This window comes from Microtus oregoni, unplaced genomic scaffold (genome assembly GCF_018167655.1).
Source record: "Microtus oregoni isolate MIOR12 unplaced genomic scaffold, Mior012 000018F_ref0000195, whole genome shotgun sequence".
NCBI classification, from domain to species: Eukaryota; Metazoa; Chordata; class Mammalia; order Rodentia; family Cricetidae; genus Microtus; species Microtus oregoni.
The window spans coordinates 36237583-36262061 of record NW_024543077.1 but is presented as its reverse complement, the minus strand read 5'-3'; the positions used below and the strand labels follow the sequence as shown (position 1 = coordinate 36262061).

The 24479-nt window shown below is 45.2% G+C and overlaps 1 protein-coding gene and 1 non-coding gene across 7 annotated transcripts in view; both read left to right on the top strand.

Annotated features, from left to right (window-relative positions):
- Positions 1-24479, top strand: part of Hecw2 (HECT, C2 and WW domain containing E3 ubiquitin protein ligase 2) — a 307191-nt gene that overhangs the window by 212048 nt on the left and 70664 nt on the right. For all 6 annotated transcript variants that reach the window (XM_041668108.1, XM_041668110.1, XM_041668109.1 and 3 more), the window contains 4 exons: positions 6175-6360; positions 17920-18054; positions 21737-21839; positions 23989-24085. In XM_041668108.1, coding sequence (XP_041524042.1) covers positions 6175-6360; positions 17920-18054; positions 21737-21839; positions 23989-24085 — 521 coding nt within the window. The remainder of the gene's footprint in view (positions 1-6174; positions 6361-17919; positions 18055-21736; positions 21840-23988; positions 24086-24479) is intronic.
- On the top strand, positions 22451-22612 carry LOC121459153. Its single transcript, XR_005975913.1, has one exon. It is a non-coding gene; the product is annotated as a U1 spliceosomal RNA (small nuclear RNA).

The following is a 24479-nucleotide window of genomic DNA, read 5'->3' as shown; positions in this document are numbered from 1 at the left end:
TTAGAATTGTCACAAGACACAGAAACTCTCGTAGAGAGAAGCGCTTTGGCTTAGAATCAGATAATACAAGCTTTTATTTGTTTTTATTTTTGCTTATTTGTTTTATTTGTTTGTTTATTCATTCTGTCTGTTCGTTAAATCCCTGTGATTTCCCTAGAGTTGGTGGTGGACAAGACAGGCAGAGTGCCTGGAGGGCTTGAAGGATGCCTTGTTGATTGTTACCTGTGGGCCTGTGCTCTGGAGAGGCTGCCAAACAATGAATCAAGCCCTGCTTCTCATTTCCCATTTTTGGCAGTGTGAACGCTATCCCCCACTGAGTTCCGATGCTAGGGACATCATTCAGTGGGGCTCCTGACGTCTCTGTGGTGTCATAACCAGTTGATGAGCTGTGGTGTAAACCTGTGGTTTTTCATTTGATCGGCCTTTTCAGATACACGCAACGTGTTGATTCCTTGTAGATTCTGCTCCGACAGGGCTGCAGTGAGCCCCGGGGATCTGTGTGGTCATTCAAAGGAATGGAGTAAACGCACGCGCACTGCCTTCCTCACAGCTGTGGCCTGTAGGCACTGGATGCCGACTGTAGCCGCTTAGCCCAGGCTTTCCTGCAGTCGCTTGGTGTCTGGTGCTAACTCTCTCTCTCTTACCCTCTAATTCTCTCTCTCTCTCTCTCTCTCTCTCTATCTCTCTCTCTAATTCTCTCTTTCTCTTTCTCTCTAACTCTCTAATTCTCTAACTCTCTCTTTCTCTCTCTAACTCTCTTTCTAATTCTCTCTCTTTCTCTCTCTAACTCTCTCTCTCTCTCTCTTCCTTCCATACTTGGGTGCAATTTTATAATTCCTTTCTCTGAACAGCCCATCTGGAGTTAAAAATACTCTTCCCTAGAGACTTCACGTTTTTGGCTTTGGTTTTCTTTTTTTTTTTTCTACCCAAACTGGTTTAGAAGATACGCATGTCCATTTCAGTTCTGCAGGTTAAGAAATCTTGTTTTCTGACTTATATTTGGCATGAACCGAAGTAGCTGTCATTTTCCTTATTCAGGTCTTGAGCTATGGGATGAATAGGAACGACCTCTGTGAAGCGAGAGAGACAGACGCTGTTTTTTCCTTATTTGGAGATTGGTAGAAAATATTATAAAGTAAACTTTCCTGAATTTTTTTTAAATCTACTTTTTATTTTCTTGCTTTTTGATTGAATTCTTTTAGCTCGTAGATATTTCAGTAAATCCTTCTTTAGGTTATTGTAAATAGCATTCGAAAGAAGTGTTGGCATTTGCAATTCTCCTTGTTCTCTCTATTAAAACAATTTGAAGAAATGAATTCATGTTGAAAGATGAGCATGAAACACATACTGCACGGAGCAGCGATTTGCATGATAATGCATGCTGGAGAGTAAACCTAAGCAAGCATCATCCAGTCCCCATAACTGAAAACTGACCTGTTTCCCTGCTTTCCATAACTTTTAGGTGGTTTTACTGCCCTCTGCTGGTTGGATCAGATTTCTTTGCAAATTGCCTCCAAACTAACCCAAGATTTAGTTCCTAGCGCCCAGTCTTTGTAGTTGAGATGCCTGTGTTTGTCTAACTTATGTTACAGGGAAGTGCACTTAATTATATGTAACAGAATTATATTTTCAACATACATGCTAAAAATTACTACCCTGACTTTTTAATAAGCTTTAGGAATGCATTCATTCAATTATCTGAATTCCTTAGGACTTAATAAAGAATTAAATAAATAAATAATTATTTATAAATAATGTCTTAAACATGCTCTTAGAAACAAGGGTTTCTGCTGTTGCACAGTGGGTGGGCTGATAGGTTGCAGGTATTTCTGCTGATGAAAGAAAGTTTCCCTCCCTAGTATCCTTTAGCTAGTTGAAAACAACTTAAAATTAAATTATTTAAAATCAAATTAATCAATAACAGTATTAACACAGACGATAGCAAGCAGGATTATTTCCATATACTAGATGGCCTACTTTGGAACCGGTATTTCCTGCTTTTGTTAATCATAGTTTTTATTTAAGTGAGTGATATACAACATCGCTGATATTTGCCCCAAGAGGCATTGGCTATTAAGTCGGGGATGCTGTTTTCCAAATCCGATTTAAAATACCTATTCTTGATGAAGAGTCTCTGAATAAAAGGTGTTATTCATTAGTCGTGTATTTAGTGGTATTTTTGAAACTGACAGAATTAGGTGAGACTAGAACCAGACTTGGAGGAGCTTGGACCACCACAACACTAAAGAAGACCTTCAGCATCGATCTAGGGTTCGATGGTCACTCACAGTTGCTAAGAACTGAGTGTTTCCTATTTTGCCGTCTTCCTTTTAGCTCCTTTCGATGTTTTTCACTTCTAAAACCTCAAACACTTAGCCAAGGGAGACACATTTGAGCTCCAGATTTAACAGAATTCTGCCAAGGAAGCTGTTGACTCGGCCACTGAATATTGATTTCAGGAAGATGGGCGACATGGAAGGGGGAGGCTGGGAAAGGCTCAACAGGGTGCTGACTTCCCATCAAGGGAAGCCCAGACATTCGGTCGGTCAGATATTATTTAAAGGTGCCTCATATCCCATTCACGGTCTCCTGCTCACTCCGCCTCACTGGAATCCACGACCAGACCTCCAGAGAGCTCATCCTGCCTGGGGCCATGAGGCTGTGGTATGAACTAAGCAACATTCCCTCTTCCCTGGCTTGCTGTTGTTTTGGACAAGAAAGCCGATCCATTTACCTAGCTAGAACCACTCACCGCAACGCGGAAATGACGAGCCAGCCCTCTTTTCTCTTAAAGCAAGGCCTCACCAATGCCACGCTCCAGCTCCACCGAGACAAGACGCACCCTTCCAGTCTGAACTCACCTGCTGGGTGTCACTTGTCCTTGTCCTTAGCTCCGTTAGGTCTGCCAGTTTGTTCCAGCCCTGTGACCTTTGTTATTCCAACCCGATTTTCTGTCGCCCTGTCCTGCACCAGCCTCCTGCTTTTGACTGCAGAGTTCCGTAACCCCAGGCTTTCACGGGGCAGAACTGTGGGTAGTTAATGACAGGTTAGGAGACCCCTGGGCTAATAGAAAGTGGGCGGCTGGCCCATGGGCTTCAAAGGCTAAGAGTAGAAAAGTTTTACTGCTCCATTTGTCTGATTTGACCCTAGCTAGATTGGAATAGCCCCCCAGATAGTCTTTTAATTACATGTGCCCTGTATTCTCTAATGACCTTCTCAAAGCAGCTTTACATCCTCTATTCTCCTGGTTTTGGACCTTAGTATGTTATTACTCCTCACGGCTGAGCAAACAGAGGCAAATGAGATTAAGAGTCTCTGTCTCTGTAGCTGTGACAACAGGATTCTGTGTAAACTGGAGTATACATATTCTTTTTAAACTTTATGTGTTTGCCTAGACAGAGCACACTATACATCATGCGTGTATACATATATACACGGTACGGCGTATGTGTTGCCTGCTTACATATATGTCTGTTCAAACATTCTTCCCCGATGAAGAGGGAACAGCTTGGAGAGCTGTTTTCTTCAGCCCCTGACTGTCACGGTGACGTTTTTCAGACTTGGCAAGGCTATGATTCTAAAGCTTGTTTACTGCTTACGAATGGGCAAAGAATACTTCTTACTCTTAATTTGCTTTGATAGGCGCTTTTTTTCCCAAGATCAGTCCCACCTGGCACAGTGTCTCCCTGAGTCGGGAGGAGGAAGATAAAAGGATATCCTTAATTATAAGACCTGGGTAGGATTCCCACGCTGGAGGAGCCGTCCATTCACCGGGAATTGCACCAAGCCCGAGGCTGGCAAGGGTTCCTGACCCTGACTGCCACGTCCTGCTCTACTGGAGCTGGGCTGCCTCTCTTGAGCAGACAGGAGGGACGGGTTTGCTGCTCTGGATTAGGAAGCACTGTGTCCCGTCTCCTTTGCTACACCCACTTAGAACAATGGCCAGTGCACCATCTCTTCAGCCCAGTCAGCGTGCAAGCGTTTGTCCCCAGAGAGGCTTGTTACACAGAATGACCCGAAAGTTCTTTGTCATCACCGCACAGACTGGTGCGGTCTCGGGCACTGAAACTTGTCGTGGCTGTGTGAGGAACACAGAGCCAGTACAGGAAGCAAGCGCCTGCTGATGGCAGTGAAAACCTCAAGTCGGGCTAACCACAGGATAAACGATTCGCTAGCCCAAGTTTCTCTCTGGCAACCTCCAACTTATTTTGTTAGACCCCCGCCCCTGTCTTCATAGAATCATTTTCCCATGCTCTCATGTTCCCTGATCTCCTGCCTGCTTTGCAGTCCTGAGGCTCTGGACCACACAAAGCCTCCAGCCATCAAAAACAGTTCGCCTTTAGACTGGCAAGTTGAAATGCCTTATGGTATTTAAGACTCTGGTTTAAGGAACTAAGATCTGAGATTGGTTTATTATAGCTGATCACCTTCCCTCCCTTTGTCTCTTCCTTCCCTTTTCCCTCCCTCCTTCCTTCTATTATATGTATTGATAGGGAAAAATATTTTAAATGCGAAGCAATAACTATCTATGAGAGGGCGCTAATAAGAACCCTTTTTTGTTACACACCAGGCACAGGAACTATCAAATGCCAGCAAGTTAAGCTAACTAAGCTGTGTTTTCATTCCAAGTAAGATTACCAGAATTCTCATGATCCCAACACACTCACAAGCTAGGCTGGAATGTTCCCACTTCCCGTGCTTACCACACCAAAGGGAAGAAAGCTCCGTGGGGCTTCACAATGAGCCATAAAATGTGTGAGCTGGATGTGACTACTCCGGAGGACCCTGGAGAGACTGCTGTGTCACATCTTTTGTACTGATAGCTACGTAGTACTGACACAGACAGATGGGAAATGGTCATTCCGTTGGCACTGTGTCCAGGTACTCTGAGGTCTGCGCAAGTTACTTTGGGCTAAGACTGAAAGAAATAACAAAGCCCATGAAGGAAAGCCCTAAGACCTCAGACTCCACCAATCCTAGTACCTCTGCGATGCTGAAAAGCAGGGCACTCAGGAGTCCTTTCACTGTATTGATGAGGAATAGAATTCCAGGGCGGATGATTGATAGCCTGGTCGGCTTCCTGGGTATCAACTTTCCTAGTGACTCAGGAGCATAGATCCCTTTCTGCTGCGAAGTACGCAGATTAGCTCACGCGTTTGCTGAAGAACCGAGGTGTGGGCAGTCTGAGACACAGGCAGGTTTCGCAATCTTTGATAATGAGTTTAAATAGTAGTGTTTATAACCAGATAATCTTTTTGGTTTGAGGGTGGCGGTAGAGTGGTATTTTATTAAACGTGTGTTTTAATCAATGCAGCTGTGTGTGTGGACAAGGGGGTGGGTGGGGACCACCAAAACAAGACAAAACAGTGAGGGATGGTCTCCAAGGTGTTCTAACTACGCCCTGGCTCCCTAAGCATCTGCCCCCACCTACCCAGGAGGGTGCAGGATTTCAGATGAGTGTCTCTGTCTGCTGTGGTCTCCATGGACATGATTGACTAAAGAGCAACTCACCTTGTTAGTGTGTTTCTGATATCCAAATATAGAGTAAGCATTTTCCAAACAGCGCGACCCTTAACTCTATGCTTCTACACTGTCTGACCCTCTGAGCCAGGGACCTGCTCCAAAGCTGGAGGAAGAGCAGACTCTTGGGGTTCACTGTCGGGTGGTATGTTTATCCCCAACATCATACACTTGCGATTGTGTGTTTTCTTAAGACCAACCCTAGGATCTAATGTCCTATACTTATTCTCAGAAAGCTAAAAACCAGGTTGGGCAGTGGTGGTGCACACCTCTAATCCCAGCACTAGGGAGGTAAAGGCAGGTGGATCTCTGTGAGTTCAAGGCCAGCCTGGTCTACAGAGGGAATTTGAGGATAGCCAGGGCTATACAAAGAAATCCTGTCCTGAAAAAACCAAACGGGCTGGGAGGGGGAAGCAGAAGTAGGGAGAAAAAGAACACTAGAAACCAGTCATGAAGGGCCTCGCTTTCTACAGTTTCTGTGTGTGCCGAGTCAGTTTGCTCCTTTGGCTGTTTCCATATGTGGGTTTGGGGTGACGCAGAAGCCTGTGTTCATGTTTTCCACACCATCAAAGGACCCGGTATCTGCCGTGCGGTGATTCCCAGGCCCGTGCACGCGGACAGCCTAACCGTTGTTTGTCGTCGTCTTCCCTCTAGAGTGCCTACCGTATGTTTACAAACAACACGTGTCTGAAGCACATGATCACCAAAGTCCGGCGGGACACCCACCACTTCGAACGCTATCAGCATAACCGGGACCTCGTGGGCTTCCTCAACATGTTTGCAAACAAGCAGCTGGAGCTACCGAGGGGCTGGGAGATGAAGCATGACCATCAGGGCAAGGTAACCTGAGCCGCTGGGCGGCTGCGGCTGCTTTTGGGGTTTCCCTCGACTTTTGCAGGGACAAACATCCCATCTCCTCGTTCAGTGCAAACCTGCCCAGACAGGTTGCTGCAAGAAGCATGGGTTTGGTGTCCATGTTCCTTTCCCTGGACCTTCTTCGGTCTGTGCTCTCTTACCGTTTTCCGGACAACACTTACTTACCCTCCTGTGTGGTGTGACTTGTGTTGTAAACAGGAGACTAAGGCATGGCCGTGTGGTTTAGAGAGTGTAGTTACGAATCAGTGCGCCATTGTGCAAGTCGCTGGCCAAGCTCAGAGCCCTGGCCTGGCTGCACCTTGATCAGCTCCCTAGTTTATAACCAGAAGCACATAAAGACCAGAGTGATGACGTCTTCCTGTGCAGACGGCTAGCCAGAAAGCCCAGTTTTAATCGGGGCGTTGGACGTGAGTGACGAGTCCCAATGAGAAAGTTGCTTTTGTTCGAAGGTGTTCCCCTAGTGAACATTTTTTTTTTATTGGACGCTTGCTTGACACCCCCTGTGAACCGTGCACTGTCTAAGGTCTTGATAGATACGTAGAGGCTTCTCACGTCACGCACGGTGAAGCACCTTAAGCATGAGATGTTCCGGAGCCAAAGCGGCTCAGCAGCCTGCCTGGCATCCCCAAGACAGGCTATGGCTAAACTGTGCTGGGGCCCAGATCATCTGGTTCCACGAACCGTGCTCTGGACTGCGATAATATAGTTTCTAGATTTTGTATAATGAACCCCGGTTTCTCTTCCTATATGAAGTATGGGTGTATCACACTTACAAAGAGGACTATAATGGCATGTTATTTAAAGTACGTAACAATGAGAGTCTTTTTTTTTTTTTTTTTTTTTTTGCAAAGCCAGGCTTTGAGCACCCCTACCAAGCAGTTAAGCCTTTCACTTCAGAGGCGTGCCCTTTGAAGAAAAGAGACAGGCAAGAGGGCAAGTAAAGAAACTGTGTGCCCAGAGGTGATTAATACCACGTTGTAGGCTGAGGCCAGAGTCTGTGGAAAGATGGGAACATTCTGTACAGGTGTTTGGGGACGTCTTCGTGGTAGATAGGGAAGCATGAAGGACATGGGGTGTGAGCTCACTCCCGGGGGAAGAGCGTTCAAGGTAAACGGGGCCGGTAAAGTTTGCTATACAAGCTGCTTTCCCAGAAGTGCCTTCTACAACCTCAATTTCCACTCCCAGCCATCTTCTCCCAGAGCCCCTTGCAGTCAAAGCGTTTGTTTTAGTGAGAGGAGGAACTCGGACTCATGGGAACTACTGACTTGATTCCTACAGGGCTGATTGACAAGTTCTCTCGTTCCCGAACAAGGGTTTAGTAGGGTCAGGCATGAGTTTAGAGGCCATCAAGGCAATGATCTGCGATTATGGCCCTGGGTCACAGGTCCAGTGGTAGTGAGTCAAAAGCATTACAGTCTGACTAGGAAGACAGAAGCAGGGACACCGGGGAGGACGTGGCATCGCTGTAGCTAAGTCTACATCAATCGATTGAAACGACGCCCAGCAACTGCTTAGACTGACCTGGACCCCACAATTAGGGCCGAGGGTGAAGGCTCACACCTGTAATCTCATCCCTTGCAAGGCGGAGCAGGATTGGCATGGCTTAGAGGCTAGCCTGGGCTACACAGTCAACTCAAGACAAGCCTAGGGTATGTAACATGAAGGGCCAGGCCTCCTTGTTTGGGTTTCTGTCCCACCCGGTACCCCACAACTGTTTAGCCCCAAAGAAAATCACACATAGGTCTCCATAAATTATAAGCTGATTGGCCCATTAGCTCTAGCCTCTCACTGGCTAACTCTCACATCTTGATTAACCCATTTTTCTGGTCTATGATAGCCATGTGGCTCAGTACCTTTTTTTCAGTGGGGCAGCTCACATCCTGCTGCTTCGGTGGTCTGGGCAGGAGTGGGAAGAATCAGCTTCCTCCTTCCCAGAATTCTCCTGTTCTCATTACATCATTTCTACTTCCTGTCTGGTTTTCCCACCTGTATTTCCTGCCTGGCCAATCAGCGTTTATTTAAAACAAGATTGACAGGGCTGGAGAGATGGCTCAGAGGTTAAGAGCACTAGCTGCTCTTCCAGAGGTCCTGAGTTCAATTCCCAGCAACCACATGGTGGCTCACAACCATCTATAATGAGATCTGGTGCCTCTTCTGGTGTATATATGTTAACAGAACATTGTATGCATAATAAATAAATCTTTAAAAAAAAAAAACAAGATTGACAGAATACAGACAGTTCTCCCGCACCAAGGGTACAGAGCAAGACCCTGTCTCAAAAAAAAAAAAAAAAACCCAGAATGTCACATTTCATGAGCGATAGGCTTGGGTGTTCAATGTTCCCTTCCCCTGAGTCTCACTCTTGAGCGGGTGGATGGCTGTCTTCTTCAATTATTGTGCCGACAGCAAAGACTTGTCAGGGGAGGTCCTCATCTGCCTGATGATATGATTATTAACGTGCCCTAGCTTCCTGAGCAGAAGATCCCCCCATGAGGTTTCTTCTGTGTGTCTGGGTCACGCCCCTTTCTCCCAGTGCACTCGTGGAGAAACACCTCAAATCAGTGAATGAAGGAGACATCACCTGTGGTTCTCTATCATAATCTTCCCTCGGAGTGAAGCAAGACGCTCCCGGGCTCACTCTCCTGACGCCCACCCCTCCCATCTGCTCTCTCGCTAGATATAGCTCTTTCCATCGGGCCATCTTTTTCCCCCTTTTTTATTTTACGTGTCTGGTTATTTCTCCTGCAGTTAGCTCTATATACCGTGTGTGCATGACATGCCCTTAGAAGCCAGAAGAGGGCCTCAGAGGGTCTCTGGGACTGGCGCGTCAGAGGGTTGTGAACTTCCATGTGGGTACTGGGAATTGAACCTGGGCCCTCTGGAAGAGCGGCCGTTGCTCTTTACCCCGGGGCCTTCTCTCAAGCCTTCCACCTGAGCTCTTTTAATTATTCATAGCTTGTCTTGGCTGGTTTACATTCCATACTTGTGATGTGTGCTTCAGGTGATTTTAATTTTGGAAGAGATTTTCTTTTTTGGGCGGATAATTTTTAATCAGACGACTGTCGATTCCACAGGAACACAAATCCAGCTACTCTGGGAGTTGTGAGGTAAAGACTGTTTTTTAAGACACACAAATGAAGGGTGTGGCGTAGAACATTCATTTAAGATTGACGGGGCCGGAGAGGTGTCACAGTGATTAAGAGCCCTTGTTGCTCTCGCAGAGGACCTAGGTTTGGTTCCCAGAACCCACATGGAAATTTACAACGCCCATCACCCCAATTCCAGGGAATCCAACTCTCTCTTCTTCCCTCCTGATGTGCCAAGCACATACAAGGAACACATACATATATGCAGATATAAATACTCATATATGTAGAGTAAAATAAATGAATCAATTGATAATTTTAAAGATAAATAATCAAAGAGTAAGAATAAATTGCATGACATTTTGCACTTGGCCGGGGGAGCATATAGAGAAGTTGGACCCCTCGGCTCCTGCTGATAGAAGCAGAAAATGATCCATCAACTTTGGAACCAGCCTGGGAGTTTCTGAACCTCTTAAGCGAGCAGATGTCGTGTAACCTGCCAATTTTATATATACACCCAAGAGAAACACACGTCCCACATAAAAGCACCCATTTCAGTGTTCAGAGCTGTATTACTTATAAACCAGAAGTTGGAAATAAGCCAAATATGTATCGTTGATTAAATAAGATGTGGTGGATTGGTCCAATGGAACATGGCTTGATACTACAAAGGAATGAAATCAACACCATGCCACCACATATATGAACGTTGAAAATGCTTGCTAAGGGAAAGAAACCAAAGGTTACATATTGTGCCATACCCCGAAGAGGCACTGCAGAGAGGCTGAAGGTAGACTATTGGCTTCCTAAAATAGGTATAAGATTTCATTTTGGAGGAAAATTTTGCTAAAATTAGATAGTGGCCACACTTATGCGTCCCTGTGTCTACATTAACAGAGCAAAACAGATACAGTAAGTGAATGAATTGTGTGGTATCTGAGTTCATTGTTAGCAAAAGTAGTTTTAAAATGAATAGATTCAGTTAAAGGGTGAAAATTCCTATTTTAAAGCTCTTAGGTTGTATAGGTTTTGGCTTCCTTGACCTCTAAGGTTAGGTTACATGATTCTTAACTGTGACTTAATAACAATTATGTAGTGATCTTGTTTTTTTTTTTTAAGTACTTTAGTAAAATATAGAGTGTGTGGTTTACACACAACAGAAACTCATTCCTCACAATTCCAGAGGCTGAGATGTTCTGGATCAAGGTGCTGGCAGGACTTGTGTGTTCAGGGAGGGCCTGTATTCTCTTTTTTTTCTAAATATTTATTTATTATGTATAAATATTCTGTCTACATGTATACCTGCAGGCCAGAAGAGGGCACCAGACCTCATTTCAGATGGTTGTGAGCCACCATGTGGTTGCTGGGAAATGAACTCAGGACCTTTGGAAGAGCTGGCAATGCTCTTAACCGCTGAGCCATTGCTCCAGCCTGGCTTGTATTCTTGTAAGTGGCTAAAGTCACTAGGTAGCTCTCCGGACACTTCTTTGAACAAGCGCGGATGCCATTCTTGAGGTCCCTCTGCCATTACTGATCCTATTTTTGGGGGGGGCCCACTCTCGTATGACCTAATCACCTCCCAAGGATGCTCCCCGTTCCAGCATTTGGCTGGAAGTGCAGGTGGGATGAGGGAGAGCACAGATAAACTATAATGCTCACGCTTTTCTTCCTGATCTGAATTTCATTTGGAGTGAGCTCTCATTCAAAACCCCATTATAGTATTTTTTATTAGTTGTACTTTATTCTGTTATCGCCTTAATTATTTTAATTCTGTAACTTTGAAGCTGACAGTTAATCCAGGTTTAGTTTTATACACAATAGATGTTTGAAGACTACATGACCAACTTCTGCATACATGTATTGAAGTCAGGACCCAGGATTTCCCCCAGGACACGAATGTACATGTATTCTCTCCCCACCCCCACTCTGAGCATCAACCCAGGGCCTTGCCCATGTTGGGCAAACTGTGGCTGAGCTGTCTGGTATCTGTCTCTGCTTCTAGTTCTCTTTCTCATTTTTTGAGACAAGGTCTCCAAAGGTTGATCAAGCTGACCTTGAACTCTCCCTTAGTCCAGTTAGGCCTTGACTTTGGGATCTTCCTTCTTTAGCCTCCCAGACTCTGGATCTCGAAGAGTGTGCTGTGTTCCCCAGTGCAAAGATCTCATTTTGAAGGAACCACAAACAAAGAAAAAGAACTATTATTTAAACATTTTTCTTGCCTCTTAGAAGAACAGTCTTTAAACTTTGGCACACTCAGGAGTATTAAAATCAAGGGCAGTTTGAGATCTGAGTAGCAGTGCTGATAAAAAGTTTTATTATTTATATGAGAAAAGGTCATCAAATACTATTAAGATGTGACTTACTTCAAATATCTCTGGTCCTTGGCTGAGTTTAGTAATTAGTAAGAGCTCACAGCAGTCAGACAGTTAGGAACTGAAGATGCAGTTTCGCAGGGAGAATACTGGTTTTAAATACCTTAACTTTTTTTTTTCTCTCTGTGTTTTATTTTGCTCTGTTTTGGGTTTGCAATGGTTAATTTAATGGATTTGAAAAAAAAACATATGTTAAATTGTAAGCTTCTTGGATCTGCAGCTACTTGGCATGACCTCTGTGATCCTCGGTTCTCTTTCCTGTGAGTGTTTGTACCCACGCTGCCCTGCCCCCAGAGCTGTGGTAACACCAAACCCTCCTAATGGGGAGATGGTAAGGCTCACACTCGCTCAACAGCTGAATTATCAGCCACTGTTTTTAAGGACCCCTTGCCTAATTTTTAAGTGGTAAACGATACCAAGTCAAAAAACCCACAGGGAGATAAAGATCAGATGTATTAGATTCAGTTACGAAAAGATCACAATGACACCCATTATCTTATCTAACTAACGTAAACTGATCATTTCTGTTGTCTGAATAAACACAAATTAGTAGATATAGAACACAAACGGCAAAATGAGAGTCATTGTCTTTCTGGGCTGCGTCAATTTGGGTGAAGGAATCATAGAACAAGCTTGAGCTTCGTGGGTGTTTCTGAGTAAAATGCTCAGATTTTAGACTCTGGAAGGAAATGCCCGAATCAGGAATGGATTTTCCCTTTCTTTCTTCTTAAGTTATCCTCATGACTTTCATTGGGACTTTAAAAACATATTATTTTTCAGAGTCTCCAGCAATCCCTCTGTTTTCCTGGAAAATGTGTTGATTTGGATAACCCCATTTTTAGTCTTCCACGGTCATGTGGTCATAAATAAGAGAAAGGAAAATGTTAGCAGCGACCGCCCGTCTGGAGTGGGGCGGGGGCTCTGTGTTTTGCTGTGTTTGCATGCCTGGTCCTTTCATAGATATTCCCGGTTTGGCAAAATATTAACTGGAAACAATCCCAAGCTTCTTTGGCTTAGATTCGTTGAGTCTGCAGTTGGTATTTCTTCATAAGTACGGATGGCCTTTTTTTTTTTTGCTTACAATAATAGAAGTTTAAAAAAAAAAAAGACAAGAAAAAAGAAAAAGAGAATTGTGTAAAGAAAGAAATGTGTTTTGTTTGGCCTTGCAAAAATACCGCTTGGCTCCAGCCGGCCCATATTTCTTGACTCTGACTGTGCCCTGCAGCCCTGAAAGGGGAGGATGGTTTTCAATGAGACGTGAGCGCACGCGTGTGCGTGCATGCGTGTGTGTGTGTGTGTGTGTGTGTGTGTGTGTGTTTGCATTCTGCTCCGCTTCTGCGTTGCTAGTCTTAGTGGGCCCAGCTCTAGGAAGCTTGAGTGAATTTCCTTTATGAAACTTGACAGTAGAGAAGGGTGCTGTTTGGAAAATGCCCTGAGAGTTGCTAATTTGAACAGGACTAAAGTCTTCCGATGACTGTTTTCTTAAATCAAGTTTCAGACAGTTGCCTGCTAGATAGACACCCATCAGTAATTGCAGGCTGTTCAGGAGCTGTGGCGTGAAAGTGACCCAATTTTTTTTTTTTTTTTTAAAAAAAGGACCAGGTCAGCTTCGTTGCTCACTTGAACTAGTTAGCGTTCCCTGTGGAAAGTGATCTACTTTTCTGATATAATTGGTGTGTGTCATCCGCGGAACTAACTAGCCAGCGTGCAAATTACTCGGTGATTTTTCGTGCTTCATCTGGGGTTTCTTGCTCCTGGTGGTGCTAGCGATGAAACCCAGGCCCAGTTTACTTTAAAGTAGCCTGCATTTTGACACCTTGGCCGTGACCTGAGTCACCCCCTTTTACAGATATATAACACAGCAAAATCTTAGGAGACCCATCCAAGGTCACACAAAGGGCCCTGAGCCCAAACGCGTGCTGAGCAATTGCTCCTGAGTGCTGTATCCTGTTAGTGCCCTAGATCTGTGATGCTCGCGGAGATTTTCAAGACCTTTCCTCTCAAGTGCTTGCGACTGGAAAAACTTATGTAAACAGTGCACACATTCCATTGAGTCTCTGGAACGGGACCCCTCCTGATGTGGCGAACACACGGCCCTCCCCGCCCACGGCCAGGCCTCCGACCTCTTAGTGGTGAGGGTTGCCGCGCAGGTCACGTGGACAATGCGGCTGAGCCTCTTCAGATTGCATCAGTAGAGAAAAAGCCACGTGCCGCGCATGAGTGGCTGTGGTTCTCAACCCCGGTCAAGGCATCCTTCAGTGCTTTTCCAAAGCCAAGTTTGGGATGAGGTATGGGAGAAGCGAGAGGAGCACCCACCGTATGGATCTTGAGAGCGCGCCATAGACGGGGAAGAGCTATAAGGACAGAGCAATGTCCCAGCTTTGTAAGTTCCCAAGTGTTTCCCTGAAATCCACAGTTGTGACACAATTGGATTAATAGTGACCGATAATCAGATGTCGTTATCAAATAGTGAAAACCCTTTGCTGAGATGCTGGCTCCAGTCTCAAGTTTAGCGAGGGCACGGTTGCTTTGCCGTGGAGATTGTGGTGTGACCGGCTGGGGTTGGCTTGCCTGGACTGTGATAGAAGACCTACGCAGGGTTTACTTGGGAGAGTGTATTCATTCGTATGTGGAAGTTCAGAGGTGAGCCTGCTGGATTGATCCGGAGGTTCCTGAAGTTACAAGACCGCCCCCCTCCCGCTCCTCCAGTTCCCTCCTTTTGTTTACCCATTTCCATTGCTTTAGTATGCTGGCTGTTGGAAGTTCCTGCACCCCAGAAGCCTCTCCACCGACACAGCAATCCAACTCAGACCAAATCAAAACAAATTAGAAAAAGTCCGAGTTTAATGGATTAAAAAAACGCTCCCCAGTGATTTTCCAGCCCCTACCCCTACTCCCAGAGGAGAAAGTCCGAGTTTAATGGATAGAAAACTCTCCTGGATGATTTTCCAGACGCCCCCCCCCTCCCCAGAGAGGAGACAGAAAAGAGAGATGGGAAAAACCACGTGTCTGTTTTCTAGGGGGGCAGTTTAAATGCTCTGTGGGAGTGGCCTTGAGCATCTCTGGGAGAGGGGTCAGGGCATTCTGAGCTGCAGCAGGGTTTGAAGAGAGATGGGGAGAGGTCTTGGGGTGGAGCTACCACCCGAACATTCCACACTCTTTGGGTGTACAGATGCCAGGGGTTGGGGGTGGAGCTTCCACCAGGACATTCCAGACTCTTTGGGTGTATGGATGCTAAGGGCTGGGGTGGATCTTCCACCAGAACAGCTGTTAACGTCCTTACTTTAGGGGACTGGATGGAGGATGAGCAGAAGGACCCCACTTGTGTCCCTAATAAGGAGACTTGCTAGCTACAAATGGAATATTCCACTTAGTCATGGCCCCTCGCATGCGAGGGGTCAGGAAGAATTCCTTTCCCTGATTCTCTATGGTCCTTGCGGTTTGTTTTTCCACCCTCGTGTGTGGACTGTAGCAAGAAACTCTGGAATGTTTAGGGAAAAGGATCAGAATTGAAAACTATTTTTCCTGATAATAGCAGTCACTCATATTTTAAAGGTCATAGAAATGGTGTTTAAAAATGGGCATGAATCTTCTCTTTAGCTTTGCTTGAACATAGATGTAATGTCCTAATTTAACAGGGAAAAAAAATAATAAGCGGAACCTTAAACTTAGAGGCAGTTTGCCCAGAATTACAGTCGGAATGAGTGGCAGGGTGGAGCTCAGAAATGGACGTGTCCTTTTCTGGGTCCCAAGCATGCGGTGATTACTTTGTCACTTACTTTGAATGTTTTCGTCTGAGAGTTTGTTCATATCTATAACTTGAGTTTCAAAACTTTCTCTTCCAAGATCTTCTGAGTAAATTGGGAGCATGGGGACCTTGGAGGAGGGCTGAGGGGGGAAGGGGAAAGGCAGGGAGGAGAGCAGAGAAAAATGGAGAGCTCAATAAAAATCAATAAAAAAAGAAAAAGTCAAAGAATAAATAAAAATAAAAACCTTAACCCTGCTTTTAAAAAAACAAAAAAAACTTTGTCTTCTATTTAGTTCTCAACTTAATCTTTACTTTCTCAGACTTTATGTTTTATATACCCCTTTCATTTCTTTTTAATTCTTCTACATCTTTAGCTATTGTTGTGCTTTTCATAGATAGTTAGGCAGGAGCTGCCCCTTCACGAGGGTTGGGAGGCTGTTAGGAGCACTTTGCTATTTCTTGGGCGCCTTCCTTTTCCCAGGTCAGCCCTGAAAGCGATTGAGGATGGCAGGGTGAGTAAGAATAGTCTTCTTCCCTCGGGACATTTACATAATTCCTTGGAGAATGGGTTTGAAACAAGCCTGTTAACGTCAAATTAGGTTCTGACACTGTATGCAAATCCGCACTGACCTACCTGCAGACACCCATTTGTGTCTTGTAATTATTGGTGCATCATGGTGCCTGTGGTTGCCACCCATCCTTGAAAGCATTCCTAAGGTGCTACATAATTAGGCCATACTATTTTAGCACTTTTTATATTTTCTCTTAAGTAACATGGTTTATATTATTATGTTTGTAGTAAAATTTATACAAAAAGAGACTTGGTAATATCTGCTAGGGTTTTTTTTTGGGGGGGGGGTGGTTTTTCGAGACAGTGTTTCTCTGTAGCTTTGGAGCCTCTCCTGGAACTCTCTGTGTAGACCAGGTTGGCCTAGAACTCAGAGATCCGCCTGCCTCTGCCTCCCGAGTGCTGGGATTAAAAGTGGCACCAGCACTGCCCCAGCAATAATATCTGTTTTTTAAAGGCAGGAGTTAAATAAACATGCCTGTTTGTAGAAATGATTGCTATGTCGTGACATTTTGAATAATGTCAGGAATAATGAACAGCTGTGTTAGAAACCTAAATAAAGCGAAGGCTGGCGTGAAATTTGAGGCCAGAACCTGTCCGTAAGAGGCTATGAAGGTCTGTCACCCATGCATTTTTTCATAGTGATAAGACCAAGGATGCTCCAGTCTCTCTTAGCTCGGGGAAGACGCACTCAGTGTGTGTACTTAGAAATCCCATAGTGTGATGAGGGGCCTGGAACATTCTTGTTCTGTCATTGTTCTGCTTTGTTTATTTAAGAGGGTAAAAAAGAAAAAAAATCAAATACTCTGTTTTTTAGGATCTGTGAGAACTGTCCCAAGTTTTGGGGGGGGGTACATTAGAGACATTGGGTGGCCGTTAGAAGCTTTGTTTTAGAGTCGTGACGTCATCTAAGTGCTCAGGAGGAAGAGTCTTCTAAAAGGTTTGAGGAATAAAGGCGTCGGGGAGATGGGAACTACTGAGGAACTAGTGGTGTGGTTCTTGCAGAATGAGCTCCAGAATGAGCTCCAGAATGAGCTCCTGGATGAGCTCCTGGATGAGCTCCTGGATGAGCTCCTGGATGAGCTCCTGGATGAGCTCCTGGAGTGTGCTCAGAGGCCAGGAGGGGACAGAGAGAGGACTGGCCATGGGAAAACAGGCAGAGTCTAGCAGCTGATTGCTTGGGAAAGGGAAGAAGAGAGTCATTGATGGTGAAGTTTCGGATGATTAGACTTTTGTAGTAACCAGGTGTGGGAGGGGCCCAAGAGCACCAATTAGAAGAGTCCAGAGGCCCTTCCCACTCATTGTTATGGCTGCTGCTTTGTTTTGAAGCAGGATCTCCCTGTGTATCCCAGGGTAGCCTCCTCCACCTAAGGATGCTTTTGTTTCCACAGTCAGCGCTGGGATGACAGGCCTGTGCCACCACACCCCGCTCCAGATATCCACCCCATGGCCTCCTTCTAAGGTCACATCTTTGATGACCTAGAGCATTTTCTAAAACTTCATGTCATGTTCCTCCCTGCTGTCTTCGCTCTGGATGCAGGCTAGATGTGCCTTTCCCTAGTCCACCCTGTCTTGTCAAGACATTCTTCCAAGGGTTGTAAATTGTGCGAAAACGAGACTCAGATCACCACCCGAGAGTGGGTAGTTTCCCCGACTGCGCTGTGCCCTAGGTCTGCTGAGACGCGTGCGCGCGCATGCATGCGACGCCTGTTGGCCCGCTCCACGCTGATGCAATGGGTTGTATCCTAGGCGTTTTTTGTTGACCACAACTCCCGGACCACCACGTTCATCGACCCTCGGCTCCCACTTCAGAGCAGCAGGCCCACGAGCGCGCTGGTTCATCGGCAACACCTGACCAGGCAACGCAGCCACAGTGCTGGGGAGGTAAGTCGTGGCCAGTCGATGGGCGATGACAGCCGCTAGGATGCCGATATGGTTCTGTGTGAAATTGTGTTGCCTTTTCTGTCGTTTGCTTGTTTCATTTTCTGGTTTTCTTTTAGTTTTCAGTTTAGTTTGGTTTTATTCAATTTAAGTGTATCATTTATAGGCTTCAAAAGTTCCGGAATGTTGACAAGGTTTCTCTGAAAATACCTCTAAGCTAAATTGCAAATTTAGTAGTTTGGGTATATGATGAACGACTGAAGAATGAAGTTTCGTGTTTAACCCAGACGGAATTGGTACTGATTAGTGCACACAGAAGACAATAATCCCTTTGCACACCCAAGGACAGTCTCATAAGAAAACAATGAATGAACTTTAGTGGGGCAAAAACTGTCTTTTCCGCAGGGAAGAATTCCCCAAGTGAGGTTTACTGGATACCATTAAAATATCCGGATATCCAAGGGTGAATCCTTGGCTGGTATTGTCTAAAATTCAGATGTATTTGACTGAAGTGGTCATGTGCTTACCGCACAGAGAAAACGGCCTGAACTAAGAACGACTGGACAGCCCTGAGTTCCTGCTTTGCCAGTTTGCAGTGGTCTGTGGTAACCACATGAGGGCTCTCCAGCACCCTAGCCCCAAACACATAAAAATCCCCTCTTGTTTCATTTTTCTTTCAACGGCTTGAATGCGTGAAAGGACTGTTTGAGGGCGAAGTGTCTCCTCCTTAAGGGAGCTTACGGCTTGAGTGTGCACTGTGGCTTGCTGTGCGCCCTTTGGAGGGGAGACCCTTAGACAAATGGAATTAAGATTTCTTTTCCTGCCTGCCGTTCCTAAACGCGTATCCGATTTCCAATATGATACCGTAGGCCAAATGTTCTGAGGGCTTTCTTGTAATAAAAAATTATGAATGCAATAAGTAACTGGGTTCAGTTCATCAAGATTCCACCCGTGGAATTTCCCCCCATGCTGTTCATGCTGCTTTAATGCATCACGTGTGCCCTGTTTATAGAAGAACATACACGAGAAGCTCATATAAAAATGATGTATAGGTCTAACGCAGGGTGAGCTATGCATGAAAATATTTATGCTTTATGAGTAGCCCATAAATCTTTATCATGCTTTTCTGTAAACCATGAGTGGTGAACTGGAGGACACGAACAGCGTTTATCTCACCAAGTACAACCGAACTCTTACCCTTGGACCTTGCCTAGATGTATACATGATTAGGACCCTGCCTAGCTTTAGCACGTGGACAGTCCGCTTTAACCATTTGCTTGACGGTGGCTTCACAAGCTGAAGGTGGCTGTTCTGTCTAGTCAGGGCGATGTTTTTGAGAAAATATGAGAGATTACTAGCGGTACTTCCCCACCCCCCACCCCCACCCCCGTTTCTTCTAGCACCCCTGCTTCAGAACTTTGAATGACTTTCAAAGTCTAGAAGTAGCCAGTCCGTGGGACAGAGCCCATCAAGGGTATATTAGCAACTAAATGAAAATCTCCCTTCTACTGCTGGGAACTGAACAGTGAAACAGAGTAACCCAGCAGGCAGCCACATTATCATCCAACCTCTCTCAGAGGCTGTTCTTTATGCACACCCTGGAAGCAGGGCAGCTCGAGGCATTGCCTGTGTTTCTTGGAGGAGTTGACCGCTGTCTTGTGGCCTGGTTTTAAGAAGTGAAGGCTTTGCGACCTTTGGCTGTTCTAGGAAATGTTGACACACGGCAACACACTGGCAGGAGGGAAATTACATAGACTGGTGTCTTGAAAAGCTAAGTGCTCCTCTGTCTGAAGATGTGAAGATGATAACCGAATCTTCTCAGAGTGGCTAGATGCATTCCTCAAAGCCAGTAACTCAGAAGGAGCAGGCTGAGAAAACTTGCAGTTATGGAGTGGGTCCGCACTGTGACCATGCAAGCCTCATTCATCAGGGTCTGCCGCTGCTATTGCAGCTGTGGACAAACACCTGCAGCCGTGCAGACACATCGTGGTTGACGGTGTAATGAGTGCAAATAATTAGGGCCTATTTCCCACATTCTTAGTACGGAGAGCAAGTTTAAAGTGATATTTGAAATGATGGAAAATAAGAGGGAAAAAGTCCTTGATAAACTTTTTTTTTCTTGTTTTTTTTTTTTTTTATCTTTTGTTTTTTCAGGACAGGGTTTCTCTGTGGTTTTGGAGCCTGTCCTGGAACTAGCTCTTGTAGACCAGGCTGGCCTCAAACTCACAGCTATCCACCTGCCTCTGCCTCCCGAGAGCTGGGATTAAAGGCGTGCGCCACCCCTGCCCTGCCTTGATAAAGCTTTAAGGGGCCCACAAGGCTGCCAGGGCAGGGGGTGTGACACTCTTGCTGCATGGCCTAGTGGCCTGACTTTGATCCTGGGAACCCAGGAGAGAGTGGAAAGCGAGAACTCACTCCACAGACTTTCCCTCTGACCTCCACGTGGACACCGTGGCACCCCGAACACCAACCACCATAACCAATCACATTGCATTGTTTTTAATAGCTGAGGAAGAAAGCTGTGTTTTAATAACTCCTTTTAGTAATAATGTGGACTTTTTAAATTGTTTCCAGCTTTAGGGGGGCATAGGAAATAAATAACAAATGGCTGATAACGGCAGCTGATTTTGAAATATCCCCGGAGCCCCGCGGGAGCTCAGAGGAGAAGATTATGTTTAACCTCACCTTGAAGAGAAGGGAAGGTTTGGCGGAGGAAGATGGGGCTGTTTGAACTTTACTTTGAAGAATGAGTGAGAGCACTTCCTGAAGGATGGGGGCGGGGCAGGGGAGGTGGAAAGGCTCTTTCTGATGGGAGGGGCTGTAGAGATGGCCTCAACAAGTACCCAGCTGACATAATATGATAAAATGGCCTTGAGGATTTCAGCGTGAGGGGGTATGAGTCCAGTGTCACCTCCTGTCCTCTCCTTAAAAGCCTTTTTGGAATATGCGAGAAGGTGCTAGAACAGAAGCTAAAGCAAGGTTAGACTTCCCTGGCACGAGCACAGATGAATGGATTGGTTATCTATCTGTAGGGGTTCCTAAGCCCATAAGAGGCGCAATGAATAATCAAGGGATTATTTAAAAAAAAAGGAAACCGTATTTAGATCATGCACACCTGCTCCTGTTAGCCTTCTGGTGTGGGAGGCTCAAACCAGAAAGAGCTGTTACACCAGCTCCTCTAATGAGCATATAAAATTGCTTCTGAGGAGATAATGTCCTACTGAACAACCCCGCAGGAAGATTGCCGCCGCTCAGCTCCTCTTCTGCGGAGGCAGGGAATTCCCTCAGCTAAAAGAAGGAATATCCAGGCGCAGCCGGATGCATCTTGTATCACCCAGCTCTTCCCTTTGACCGCATTGCGGCAGGTTGGGGTTCTGGCTGTGCAGACAATCCTGCTCAGCAATTCTTCAATTTTGCTTCTGCGGCCTTGGTAAAGGCAAGCAGATTGAACTCCCAAGCCATGCATGTTCACTGGCCTAGCTCCTGTCACTGACGGACCTGTCTCACCCATCAGCTTGAAGCCTTAAGAACAGACCTTTCAAGGACCTGGCCTCAGCACCTTAGCTGGCACCTGTCCTGATCAATTGCTTATTGGCCTCCAAGTGTTTTGAACAACTCAGTTTGAGATGCCAATGCAAAGCCCTGGAGCTCTTGGTGCAGACATAAATGTTGCTTGTCTTCGCAGGTAGGCGAAGACTCTCGGCACGCGGGACCACCCGTTCTTCCCAGACCATCCAGCACATTCAATACCGTCAGCAGGCCGCAGTACCAGGACATGGTTCCAGTGGGTACGTCAGCTCTTTCTGCACATCTTTATCCGCCTTATCCTGCTACTGCATAGAGTGCCCACGGGTGCCCCCTGCCAGCCTCCCACTCCTCCCTCGGTTGTCCTTAAGCCACTATAACTATATCCTAGTCCCTTGATTCTCAGAGAGCTTCTGCCTTATAAAACCCCGTAGTCCCGCTTAGCAAGTATTGGGTTGCTGAAGGTAAGGAACACTAATGAAATAATATGCAATCACTGTAAATTAAGCTTTCAAACAAACGTATAATTAGAATATATCGCATCCTAGGATGGAATTTAAGGGGTGTGTGAATCCGTGGTAGCCTCATTCACCATCCAAGCAAGGCTTCCACGTTCTTACGGGCTTTTATAACAAACAGAAAAGCAGCAAAGCCTCCAGAATAGTAAACTGAAATCAACGGATGTGGGCTTCCAGGTCTGAAAACAATTTTTGAACTGTTATTAAAACAGTGAAGCTAAAGTAGAGTCATGGTCTCCAGCCTGGAGCCCCCGAGGCGTGCAGAGCGGACAAACTGCAGAGAGGTGGCTAAACTCCCTCCCCACCTTAAAGCAAAACAGCTTTCTCTTTGTCTGTTTTTACATCAAAACACAAACATACTTAACCTGGCAGGGGAGATGCCATGTTCATGAAGGTGGTTCTCCCAGGGCGAGGCACCTGCGTTGTGCTCCAGATGAGCTGACCCTGGGATTTCCCCAAGTGTGGGAAACCTGACCACATAGCCTATTGTGGGGGGTAGGGGCTTGTTTCTCTACCCTAGAAACAAACAAACAAAAACACTTCTGCAACAAAATACGGTGTACTACCCATGGCTTAAAGATAACCACCAGATAAGATATCTAGGGTTGATGTCTGTCCATACTTATAGCATCATTATTAATATATAATTATTAATAACTACTACATGCGTAACTTTCAAGAGCTTTAAAGTTATTGCATAAGAAGTATCTCGTCTCTGATCTTAGATGGAAAATAAAACGATTCCATTGTAAAAATGTCCTCAGTTCATATATCATGAAATGTTAACTTAGGGATTCTTGGTGTTGACATTAGAATTCAGTCTTAACAGATAAGATTTAAAAACTTTTGAAACATTTAGCTAAAATATGTATGTGTAGACAGTATGGCATTTTAGACACAGCTGCCTGTAGAATTACCGGGCTCCCTGTTGTTTGTGAATTCAGACCCTCTCTCAGCTTGGTTCTCTGAATTATATTTATTACCGATTCCTGATTATTCATAATATAACTAAGCAGAAGAATCCTAAGTATGCAGATTCATTTTCCTGACAGAAGAGGTAATAATGGACCACCTAATAAAATTTTTTTTTAACAATTTTGACATTTCTGTAGCCATGGTAAGTAGGTTGTAGATTGTTTAAAAATGTATGTTTGCCAGTAGTTGGTGATGGTGTTGCAGTTGTTTGGTGTGGAGTTGTTCGTGTTTGGCATTTATTTCCATGTAGAGTTAGAAAATGGCTTGTTCATTAGCACTGTGGCCATAGCTGTCACTGTTACTGGTGACTATTGTTTTGGGGGGTGGGCGGATCTCTGGTTCTACCTCTCTGGCCAGCTACTATTTAACCAGAAGACAATTTCCCGCTTCTTATGGTTGTCATTTCTGTGAGGTTGTCTGCTGCTGGCGTTTCGTTGATGGTGGTAGTTTTGGTTTGGTTTGGCTGTTGAGGCAGTGGTACAATGTAGCCCAGGTTGGCCTCAAACTCAGTCCTCCTGCTTCAGTCTCCCAAGTGCTGGGATTGTAGGCCTGTACCGCCATGCTTGGCTTTCAGGTTGATTTTGGTAAACTTAAAATTATGACCATCTAGAATTTTGTTAGTGAACTAATCTTGTCATTTGCAAGTATTTTTGGCTCATGAGATATATTGAAAAAGAATAGCAAGAATAGCAAGTAGCAAGTGTAAGCCCAAGAATCGTGTAACAGCTTAGACAAAGTGGGAAAGTAAGCATCTATGCCCCAGTGGCAGAATAGCTCCAAACTGAGGACTTGGGGGGAATGGATGTTAGCAATAAAACGTAGTTTTTAAAGTCTGGATTTATATGAATTTATATCATCATAGAAGTAGTAGTAGATTTTTTTTTAAGAATCATTGTTTCTTTTTACTTTTTTCTTCCAGCCTACAATGACAAAATCGTTGCGTTTTTGCGTCAACCCAACATCTTTGAAATTCTCCAAGAGCGTCAACCCGATCTTACCAGAAACCACTCACTCAGGTAACCAGGATATCAGGATTTGTTTGAAGGGGCATCAACACCCATATCAAGTCTTAGTGGTACCGCCAGTCATCGGGGGGGGGGGGGGTGGCTTCCCATCTGACATTGTTTACAAGGATCATATATATATATATGAATAAGTTCTGTCATCAACACCAGCTCGGTTTAGTCCCAGTTTCTCTCCTAAGCACAAGAGTTGAGTAAGATTGGCTAAATAAGCTACAATCTCCCTAACAGAAGAAACATTAAAAGGAGACAAAGGTGTCCAACCAAGACTACATCACAGCTTACAACAATGACACTGACGTTTTAACTGCAGCTTGAATCAACAAGAGTAGTCTTCTATCGAGATCGAGTTGAGATTTATCAAGTCCCAGGCTTGAAATTCCATTTT